This window comes from Molothrus aeneus, chromosome 3 (assembly GCF_037042795.1).
Source record: "Molothrus aeneus isolate 106 chromosome 3, BPBGC_Maene_1.0, whole genome shotgun sequence".
NCBI lineage: Eukaryota > Metazoa > Chordata > Aves > Passeriformes > Icteridae > Molothrus > Molothrus aeneus.
In genome coordinates this window covers 47,785,374-47,797,417 of record NC_089648.1, presented here as the reverse complement: position 1 = coordinate 47,797,417, position 12,044 = coordinate 47,785,374, and the positions used below count along the sequence as shown (strand labels likewise).

The window sequence follows — 12,044 nt, the reverse complement described above, 5'->3', positions numbered from 1 at the left end:
CAGCAAATATTTTCATGCTTCATTAGTAGTATAGCAAAATGACTTACAAAGTTATTACAGAGCTTTCGGTTATTTAAAACATGTCATTCATATTAATCACCCAACATTTCTTTGAATCTATAACTTAGGCCATGTTGTAATCAATTAAAACCCCTGAACAGACAAATTTCTCTAGAGAGATGGAAGAATTTTCTGTCTACCTGTGTCCTCTTTTCAGCCTATGGTGCCACAATGCTGTGGCTTTTTGTGTCCAGATGAAGCTCAAAATCTGGACTGTCATTAAGGATCAGTGGCGATACTAGGTGTGCAATACCTGCTTTCCCTCTCCTCCCCCTCACCTCTTACCAGTTCTGCTTAGGATGAGATTAGCTGAAGATGGACTGTGCAGTTCTGAATTATCATTCAGGATACAAACCTAAATCTGTTCCTGTTATGTGCCAACATTGCTTAGCAAAATTGATAATTTACTACTAATTGCCTCATAGGGAATCTGTCTAAAACTACTCAGGATTATTTTTCTTCTAGTAATAAAATCTAGAAAAAGACATAATTCTGTGTCTTTCATATAATTTTTATTGTGTCCTTTCTAGTTGAATCTGTTAATTATATGTTATATATAAAATAGTAAATCGTTTTTATTGTCCTAGTCTTTTCAGCTAAGCATCTTTAAAGAAATATTTTCAGGGCTTCCCTAATAAGACAGTGCCCAGCAGAAACAGAGGGCTTAAAGCCTTCACTGTCTCTGGTTGGAGAACATTCAACTCCCACTTTTCTGTTCACAAAATCCCCTGCCTGGAATGAGGTACCATCTCCCTGTTCTTGTACTGTGTCACCTCTGAGTTGCTTCTAATTTCCTTCCTCAGCTTTCAGATTCTATCATACCCTGAAGGCTTTTTGCTACTCTAGGGTCCCTTCCCTGTCTCTCTGTGCTCCCTGATTAGGGCCATCTGCTGGTTCCATATAGTATCTCAAGCAAATACTCATTACTGATGGGAATCCTAAATGTGACGATATCGGTGTAATCTGCATTTGTGAGTTGAAATATCTGTTACTCACTAAGGGATTCAGGGCAGGCCCTTCTCTCTTGAAAGTAATGGGGATTGTACTACTTCCCTGTGTGACAAAGGGACTGTCAAGATTAATTTCTAGAATTATGTTTCATCAAAAGATTTAAAGATGCTGAGCTTAGCAGCTTTATAAAGGTGACTTGTAAGCATGTTGCTCACTGTGAACTAGATTTGTTTGAGATGTCCTAGAGCAGAGATGATCTGATTTGTCCTGAGTCACTTCAGAGATTCTCTTCCCTTCAGGGGAGATGTGGGAGCACAATGTCCCAATCCAGCCAAGGTGGAATAGACAATCAAGTTGACATTCAGTGTGTGCCTTCATTTATTCCTCGTCTTTGACCTCAGGAATAGTAACAAATGTAGAGAAGGGCAAAGTTGCTCCATTTCAAAAGAAGTCACCAGAGTTCCCTGTTCTTTAGAGCCTTGCACACTCCTTTCAAAAGGAAGTTTGAAGATGTCTATAGTAATGCATAATGCACTAATTAAGATATCTTTATAGTAAAGGAAAGAGCCTTGTTTGGTACAGTTGAGTATATGTGTTAGAGCATTAAGTGTTGCTAAATTTTTATGTACATCTCTTTTATACATAAGGTACATCTTTCCTGGATACCTGAACAGATAGAAAGTTTCTGCTTTGATTTTAAAGAACTGTGTGACCTTGTATATACAGTCGAATAATCTGGTCTTTTTAGATTAATTGCTTCCAAAATGAGGAAGTGTAGGCAACGATTCCCTGCAATTATACTGCTTTTTGTGGTGTTTCACAGGACTTGTCTGTCCACAGTGTGGTATTATTTGCCGAGTATAATTTCAGATGTTGCATGTTCTATATTTAAAAAGGATTCATCCTCTTTTGTTAGTCCAGCTTTAGAAAATTCAAAAAGAAAACCATCTGTGAAAACATCTCTTTAACTAATTTTGCTATGCGAGTTGTGGTGATGCTAATGATAATTATGATAGAGGGAGAAAATACACTTTTTTGTTGCTGTTTGGCAAGTAGAATTAATTAATGATAGCACAAGTTTCTCATAAAAGTCCTCTGAATTATAGGTTTTCATCACAAAATCTAGGAGTTTATTCCTAATCATGTATAGAAAGATTGCCATATCTGAGCTGTTTCTAAGTAGAATTGATTTTCCCACTGCCACTGTTTAAATTGTGCAGCATGTTGTCTGAAAGCCATGGTCTTTCCTTTTCAGGCTTGCACAGATGGAAAGGACCAATGGCTCCTTCCTCATGGACAGCAGCTCCACCACAGGAAGCGTGTAAGTAACTCAGACTCACTGTGCCTCTCAGGAGCTTTGGTTATAGGTTCATGCTAAAATCTTCAGCAGTTCTAACACAGGATTTAGTGCCAGTGAGAGCAGCTAATATGTATGAGCCCAAGGATGTCTCCATAAGTTTAATTATCCCAAGCACCAGTTGTAGAAATTGGTGATGTTCACTTGATGGTGTGTGGGAACTCTGTGTTTGTCAGCCATTCTGCTTCAAAAGGGGGCATATTTCATGTCACTCCTAAAAGGCCGCAGCTCTGTGCCTTCTACTTTGTATTCCTTTTCTGCTTTTATCATAGTATAAAATAAAATAATCCTTTTCTAGGCTTTTGCTAGACCCTAGACAACTTTCTTATTAAAATAAAAAATCATCTATACTTTGAAGATTCTTCTAAGTGAGAACAGTATTGCTGCTTCTTGTTTATATTTCAATTTTCTGGCTGCTGAAACAGCATCTGTTTGTACCTGGAATTGTCCTGTAATAAACATAGTCCAACATTAATTTTACCAATTTTCTCTTTTTTTTTTTTTAATTATGTGTCATCTTTATTGTAAAAACTAATTAAAATGCATTGGTTCTATGCTTGGAAAACATAGAACCCCTTGAATTGCTGATGGATTAAATAATTTTTTTTTAATGTAGAAACAAATTTTTTAACCTCACTTTATCATCAGTTCAGTTGATTAAATCAGCATTGTAGGACTCTGCCCCTTCTAAGTTATTAACAAATACCGTCAGCCTTTTTAAAGAGGAAAACTGAAATTGTTCTTGTTCAGCTTTAGTTTAAAAATACTGTAGGTCTCAATAATACTTTCATTTACTGTTTTAAAATTTAATAATGAAATTATTCTATCTGTAGGTAGGTAGTACACTATTAACAATTTGAAATTTAAAATACTTTGCTTGAAAGAAGCACATGTGACCCCCTTTAAATGTTGCCTCTTTTGTGATTAATTAACTCTATTTACATACCAAATAAAACTTTTTCATGCGAACTGTTTTAATGTGTTTCTGTCATTGGCACACTCACCAGTGAGAGAAATGCAGCCAAAATATTCCCTTTTGATTTCCCTTCCACAAAAAAAGAAGAGCAAACATACTGTCATTTGGCAGGAAAGCTGCAAACTTGAAGGCAGCTAAATGCTCATACACTTGAGTTGTGTATTTTGAGATTAATGAGTCTACTCATATACAAAGACAAAACAACCATCCATCCCAATGGTGAAAAGCAGGGTGTGTGCTTGATTTTTACTGGTAAATCAGCTGTTGATTTTAAAGCAATTTTCCTGCATTCCTTTTCCTTAGAAAAAAAAATCAAGATGGAAAGCTTGTGTACCAACAAGTGAGAGGGACCTCTGAATTTGGGTCTCAGTCAGGGGACTGTTACACAAACAAAATATGGGCAAGAAAGTTACCCTGTACACAATGGCACCTTCTGTTTTATTTGCAGATTACAATGCATGCTCTCATTAAGTACTGAAGTACTCAAAATTCTGAAGACCTGTGGTTTAAAGTTTAAACTATATTCATAGAATCATTTAGGTTGGAAAAGACCTTTAAGACCACTGATCCAACTGTCCAAGTCCACCACTAAACCATGTTCCCGAGTGCCACATCTACCTACCCTAAATGCCTCCAGTGATGGTGACTCAAACCACTGCCCTGGGCTACCTGTTCCAGTGCTTGGCAGCCCTTCTTGATGGAGAGGTTTTTCCAGGGAACTACAGAGCTATGAAGTTTGTATCCCAGTTTGGATCAGAAATTGCTGAAACATTGGGAGTTTAGGATTATAGTTCAAACTTATATTTTTAAATGCCTCTTAACATAGAAATGGGGATGGTTTAACCATTCTTATATGGATAGGATTCAAAGGAGCAATTTAAAATGTGAATACATGTTTTTTCAGTTTAGATGTAGAGCTCTGAGCCAAGCTGCTTTTTTTTTTTTTTACAGTATTATTTCAAACATTCAGGAAACAATTATTAATTTGGAAATCAAATTCTTTGCTTCTCATAATTGGATTTCTGCTTCATGATCTTATTTTTATCGGTCCTGAAGAGTCCCTCAGTTTAATGTGAAAATAGAACAGAGGCAGTGTTGCACTTGATTTTGAAAGTTACTTCTTTGGTCTTATCAAGTTCACAATACTTTTAACATCCTTCATGCTTCAGAGATTATGTGTAAGAAGTCATCTACATTTGAATAAGAGAACTTCTGCTCTTAGTTAAACATAATGAGTTTATTTTCAAGAACATTTTGCAATATGCCATTTGATTAAGAAAGCACTCATCAAAGATAATTCTTGGGTTTTAACTAACCTGTTTTCTTGAGTGTCATTGTGACTTTTATCTCTCTGACTAAGCCTTTCCAATACTCCCCTTTTCAAAAGATATGTGAAGTCCATTAAAAAATGCTTTTTCCTTAATCATAAAAATAGTTGTGAATAGCAAAAAAAAAAGGCATGGTCTCTACTGTAGTGTGCCCAGCTTCTTTAAAACCATTCTAATGCTCTCATGCATGAATTTTCTGGTACAAATACACTGAATAGAAATGTTTTCCCGTTTTCCCTTCATTTCATCTTCTCCTGACATTACACAGTTCTAAATGTTTAGGCTAGAATGTTGTGATGAATTTTATTTGGCTTTAATTCATACAAAAGCATCTCTCTCTCTAAAGCAGACTTACCTATCCACAAATTAAGATGAGCGTAAGGAGAAAATTAAGTCTTTACAACAAGGAATGATAAATAGTGTTCCTAACAGAAAACTATGCCTCACAATTTGATAAATCATTATCAAATTGTATTAGAATGAAAATAAAAATTGTTAGAGAAATAGGACAAGAGTCTAACTCTCCTATTCCTGTAACGTATGAACTATCCTAACCAGCCCATACTGAAGTGAATTGCAGTGGGCATAATATAAATACTTTCAGAAAAAATGCAGAGACTTAATAGCTGTTTCTGGTTTGTGCCTTTACTAGCAGTTATCTTCATGTCCACAACATTGTTGATGCTATTTCACACTCATCTTAAGGCAGAGTTGGAACATATCTGAAATTTTATTTGTTAGGGGACTCTGCACTCAGTTTCAAAAGTAGGAACAGGTTCAGAAGTGAAGGTCATTGATACTTTTACCTGGCACTGCTACTTAATGTGGTGTAAGTCAAACTGGAGCCCCAGTACACAATAACTGAATACTGTGACATGATGTAAGGGGTTAAAAGGTATCTTGTCACAAGGAGAAACTCATTTCATGAGATGGTAAAATTAGGAGAAGACCAAGTAAATTAGATAAAGTATTTTTGAGTACCTTTTGCATCCTTATTCTAGTATGTCTCATAGCATCAGTAGGTCGATGTACACTTTATTTGGACTAGAACACATGGTGCTTAGTATGAGAGCTACAGCAAAAATTACAATTGTTAATGAGGCAAGTTCACAAATAGCCACATCTTCCTATCTTAAATCAAATTTAGCAGTTTTCTAAATCAGATAAAATAATGCACTGATGAAAAGTGATGGTCAAGAAATCTATATTTTCTTCCTACAACATAGACAAATAAAAGAGAGGTTATATGCAGCTTTATTTGCCTCTTGCTTCCTCTATGCACAATGCATGTTTTGGAATAGACATCTTGAAAATATATGTCCATAAAGAGAATAGGATCCTTCAAAGGCTGTTTTCCCTGGGTTTCTTTGTTGGGGTGTTCTTTTCCTCTGAGATGTACTTCTTTCAAGTCTGACCTTCTGAGATGTCTTATTTGCTGCTTTTTACTATGGTGAAATGCAGAATAGAAACTGCAGCCTCTACTGTCAAAGGACTTTGTGTACTTCTAGTTGTTCCTCAAAGCACACAGGGTATTCAATAAAACAACCAGGAAGAATGAGCAATTAAATTTTACATGATGCTTTTATTTTGATTGCTGATCACCATCTCCTACCACTTCAACAGAACTATGTCCCAGATTCTCCAAATGAAAGTATTTGCCTGGCATAGAACAATGACCTTATGTTGCAGGTCATTTGAAGCCCTGTCCTGGGACTAGTGTGCAACTAATGAATCTATCCTAATTAAAGTAATGAGGTTTGTTGGTTCAGGTTCAAGATTGTGTTTTTTCAAACTAGTAATTTTGCAAGACAGACCAAAGGTAGAAAACATGGTGAAAATACAGTTTTGCTTCAGAAGACTTCCTTTATCAAGTGCCTGTGAGGAAAGCATGCTGTCAGTTGCAATGTGTGATGCCTAAAAAAAGAGCAATCAATTTTCACAGCCTCTCCAGTAGGCTTTCTGAGGCTCTGAACCAGTGGGAGAGAAGGGAAATGAAGCTTTTTCTAGACTGAATAACTTTGAGACTAAAATATAAAATTAGCTGTATTTGGCTGTGTTGATCTCATCTACTGGACCACAATATAGTATATAAGCATTTATTGTATTGTAAACTCATTGTGCAAACTCTTTTTTAAAAGCCTCTATAAGTTTCATTAAAAATTGAGGTTACACCTAATGCAAAATCTTGATTCTCATGTTTAACAACTGACAATAAATATAATAAATCCAGCTTCATGGAGCCTTATTTTTAAAAAGATTCTGTTTAGGTGTCCTAAATTTTGTTTATAAACTATTTCACCATTTCAAAGCATAGATAGCAACTTTTTGATGCCTAATGAAAATAACCAGACTAAACTAGATCAAGTAAACATTTTCTAACATCATCAACACCCTTGCACAAAAGAAGGCTGTATGTGTGGTCACACAGTATCACTGAAATTCACATGTAAACAGAGTTTTGAAGCCCAGCTGATAAAGCTGTGTTCTCTCACCTGCCCGGTTTAACTCTGTTTCTGTGCTCGCCCAGGGGGTGACATTGAGTTGCTGTCACTCTTGGCTCGCTGTGGCCATTTCAGTCTCAGGGTACTCTGCACATTTTGCAGGGCTGTTTCGAGCCTCCAGAGGGGTTACATCACTTTGGTAAAAATTTTGTTAAAAGGAGTAGGGTATTTTTGTCAGGATGACTAAAGGGTATAGAAGTACAATGAGGTTTTAATTATCACATTGGGATCTGATCCAAACTCCATTAACTGCACTAGCCTTTGTTTTAATTTCAAGTAGACATTGAAGTATTAATGAAAAACAATAGTGATTATGAATTTCCCTGAGATCACTCAAGTAGTGAAGAAGATAAAGCAGTAAAAGCCTTTTTTTGTTTGTTTGTTTTGTTTTGTAGATAACAGGGGGAAAGAAACACTGATCTGTTTGTTTCTGTTTCTTTTTCAGCTAGCACTCTTGGATGTCACTATTTATTAAGGACTTAAATGTACATGCAACCCCAATTACATTTAATTATCTCTCTATATATGTATTTAATAAAAAATTCATTAAATTTATTCATTTGCAGGGAAGATCCATGTTGTCATGTCTGTACTGACAACAGCCAAGACAGCTAAGAAATAAGTGAATGTACATTATTTTCTTTAAACTTTCTACTCATTTTTAAGAGCAAAACTCAATAATTAGGTTTTTCATCCAGTGGACAGAACTGCCACAGGCTATATATTTTCTTGTTTGGATTTTTTTTTCAGCAGGCAGAGTCTTACTTGATGTATATTTCTTGGATTGCCCAAGTCTAAATTTTCAAGTCTTGATGATGGGTTGGGAAGTAGAAGGCCACATGATAGCTTTGGGTAGATAGTGAATAGTTATCCTTGGGAAGAAATAATTTGGTGCTGTTCTACCATGAGATTAGTCTTCAGTACAAATTTTGTCTTAGGCAGTACTACAGAGAACCCAATCATTTTGCTAAATGATAGAAGTACTTTTCCAAGAGAGACACACCAGGAATCAGGATTTATTAAATCTTTGGACTTTTCATCTTGTTTCTAATACTGATGATGCTTTTAAATTGATATACTGAGCTAATGGTACTTTAACAGGATAAAGTAAGGTTTTTCATTTCACAAACAGTATTTATGCAACTCTCATCTGTTCCTGTCACGAACATTTTCTACTTTTGTCCCAAGAGTTCGAACTTATTTCTGATGTACACTCCAATCCATATGCATCTCCCATAAGACACCTCATGATTTTCACTTTTACATGCATTTATTTATAAACTATTTCTCACTACAGAAATAACTGCTGTTTCTTCCAGAGTATACTTTTCTTAATAACTGGTTTTACTATTCATTCAAATGAGACAGTACATTTGGAAATTCTGTGATGAAAGATGTTAAATTGAGTGTCAGGAAATTTTTAAAAGGCTCCTGAAAATCTCCATTACACTTTTATTTGGAAAATAAATTCTTTGCATATAGTGAACTTCTGATTTTGCGGATGCTTTTCATTTTATAACCAGTGGATAGCAGAATTTGCAACTGCTAGTTTCCAACAATAGGAGGTAAAATGTTATCATGTAAAATATTTTTAATGTGAAAAAGTCTCTTTTCTAAATAATATCTGAATATGTGTGTATATACTGCCAATGTGTGTGCCACTCTGCTCTGACCATGCTTTAACTGTAGGAGATCTTTAAGGTAAAGTTTGTGCCAATACTTCCTGATATCATAATGTGTGCGATATCTGGTTTGTAGTCAGTTAAAGGAAATAATTTAAGGAGGGATTTTTTCATCATTTTTACTGCTGCAGCCACCTCTCTCTTAAAAATGAACAGTATATGTTTTTCTGTTGTTGATTCATCCTTCTTGAGGGACCAAGCAAGTAAACTGGTTGTAGGATGTGGTGTCTTTCACTTTCTATCCATCTGACTTTATTTATGGAGAAAAGCCAGCAACTTGGAAAGTAAGGCACATCTGTACAAAACCAAATTCATTTGAGTATTAAAGCATAATTGAAAGTGTCAGGACTTCTGTATCTCCTTACCAGAAGGTAATTTCATGTGAGTCAGGAGGAGGACAGTGCTATAGTTTATTTCTGTCCCTGAACCTCTAAGAAGGAAATCTATTACAAATGCAGAATTTCAAGGTCTTGTATGTGTATATCAAAATGGGGGAATAAAAATGGAACTTTTTCTCCAATTTTAATGGGACTTTTTGTTCTCTAATCTTATCAGGTAAATTGAGCAAACCAAAATTATCTCCTAAAAATTTCAAAAATGTCACATATTGTTAAAAAATGAATCTAGAAGATGCTTGTTTTATTTAAGGCATTTCAAATCAGTCGTCTTTGATTGCTGATTCTTGTTTTCATTATTTCTTTTCAAACCACTGATTCTTGTTTTCATTCTTTCTTTTTAAACCACTTGCAGCATTTATTCTTTATGCATAGATTAAACTGATCCTTTACTATAGATTAATCTTTTTTTTTTTCCTGTGCATTGTATGTTTTTATGGTTTCCTTTCAGTATGTTTTTCAGGCTTAATTTCTTCTTCTCGCTTAGTCTTTTTCCATAAACAAACAAAATCCCTCAGCTTGATAGAGATATTTGCACACATAATAAATGTTTTACTGCTCTGTCTTTATCTGTGTTGTTTTATTGTTTCAGAGAGGATGAGCATGCCCTTATCCAGCAGTATTGTCAGACGCTGGGAGGAGAGTCACCCATGAGTCAGCCACAGAGTCCTGCTCAGATACTCAAGTCAGTGGAGAAGGAAGAGCGGGGAGAGTTGGAGCGTATCATTGCTGACCTTGAGGAAGAGCAAAGGTCTCATAATCATCATACTGGTGTCTGAATTGTCATTTTGTTTTGTTTGAGCTATGCATGTACTATGTTGAAAATGAGAAAGACCTAGAAGTTATGATTTTAGCAAAAAAACCCCAAACAACAATCCACAATCAAGGCAGATATTGTGCATAGGCTGGCTCTTTTAGAAGAGGGAGATGTCTGTGAAGAAATAAATTAGTTTCACTTTTACTTCACTGCCTTTTTTTCAATCCCCCATAAAACACAAGTCAAGACATTGTCTTTGTTTGAGCTATTTGTGTTCTTAGTTGGAGATGCTAACATTGTTTGATCTAGGAAGTCTTTTATTTTCATTTACTTGATCAAGTCATCATTCTCCTCCACTTTTCAATATCCCAGGAGTCTGCAGATAGAATACGAGCAACTAAAGGAGCAACATCTTCAGAGAGGAATAAACCCTCTTGCATCACCTCCTGACTCTGTTGTGTCACCTCAACATGCTTCTGAAGATGCCGAGCTCATTGCTGAAGCTAAACTCCTGAGGCAGCATAAAGGTCGCCTGGAAGCAAGGATGCAAATATTGGAAGATCACAATAAACAATTGGAGTCTCAGCTTCACAGGCTACGGCAGCTACTCGAGCAGGTACTTGTACACTTTGCCCCATATGGTTTCTGCACAATGGATTTCTTGATGGAGCAAAGGCATTGACATTTTACTGGAGATATTTTCACCATGTACTCTTGGTCTGTTGCAGTCAGTCATTTCTAATGAGATATTTTTTCTTACACTCTACTATGAGTATTGTTAAAAAATGGATCTAGAAGATGATTGTTTTATTTAAGGCATTTCAAATCAGTCATCTTTGATTGCTGATTCTTGTTTTCTCGCTGATTTCTTATTTTTGACATGTTTAATGTCAAATGAGCAGAAAATGATTGCATGTGCTGGAGTGATCATGGGAACTTAGGGAACACTGAGAATAACACAAGCAAGAGCAATAGCTTTTCATTAATTAAAAAGCATGGGAAGAAAATATAGACCCCACTCCAAGTAATGATGCCAGCCACGTTCCATGTTTGACTTAAGTTTTACCAGATGCTTTCCTTAAATAATATATTTATGTTTATCACAGTTAGTCACTCAGACCTCTCTTAGCATGCCAGAGACAGATGGCCAAAAATATGTCTGAAATACAAAGGAGCAATTAATTACATTAAAAATCCAGTTCCTCTTGAGTGGCTTATTTAGACCATTAAGCTATAGCAAAGTGGTCTTTCACACAAGTGAAAAGGTAAGAGACTTTTAGCAAGTGCTGGTAGCTGGAGATCATCAGATTTCTTTGTTGGCAGAAGGAACACTGATTGCTCTGGAAGTCAGCATGTGCACACCTGGCTTATAGAAATAACAGGAGCAACCTATACCATAATACCACAATAAGAGGAGCAACGTAGGTGTTGTTAGAGATGGTTGTTTGTACCATCATGTGTGGAAGCTTGAGTAATGAAGATAAATTTGTATGAATGTTTTCTTCTAATTTATCATTATGTTTGGGTCAGAGTACAGTAAGGCAAGTATTTCCTGCCTTCTATGGGTCAGATGTAGTAGGGGATTTAACTAAGCCAAGAAACAGGCTACATAAACCAGGTATTAAAATGGCCTAAGTTCCTGCTGTAGATCATACTCTCATTACAGGGATTAAGGTATTTGCTGTTTGTTTTGCTGGCTGACTTTGTCAATTTTCTAGGCAGGTTTGGCTCAATAAGATTTAGATGCATCTGTTCCAATGGTTTCCCTACCGCTCTGGCAGAGTAAATTTTTTTGTTGATACTCTTATTCTAGCATTTTAATCAGTATTTGAGTAGCTGTAATATTTCATAGGGAAGATAGCAACTGGTGCATTGTTAATAATAATTTATAAAGTAATGATCTTGGGATATGTGGCCAATACTTGGTCTTTCAGAGAAGGGTTTAAAATCTGCAAAGAAACATGGTTGAATAGAACACAGAAGTTCTGCCGAACCCATGGTCCCTTGCAGCTTAGTGCTTAGAGCAGAAACTTGTTC

The 12,044-nt window shown here is 35.8% G+C and overlaps 1 protein-coding gene across 2 annotated transcripts in view; it reads left to right on the top strand.

The window, feature by feature from the left end:
* The window catches only part of UTRN (utrophin), a 341,520-nt gene that overhangs the window by 317,954 nt on the left and 11,522 nt on the right, over positions 1 to 12,044 (top strand). For both annotated transcript variants that reach the window (XM_066546847.1, XM_066546846.1), the window contains 3 exons: positions 2,267 to 2,332; positions 9,843 to 10,001; positions 10,380 to 10,623. In XM_066546847.1, the coding sequence (XP_066402944.1) occupies positions 2,267 to 2,332; positions 9,843 to 10,001; positions 10,380 to 10,623 (469 nt within the window). The remainder of the gene's footprint in view (positions 1 to 2,266; positions 2,333 to 9,842; positions 10,002 to 10,379; positions 10,624 to 12,044) is intronic.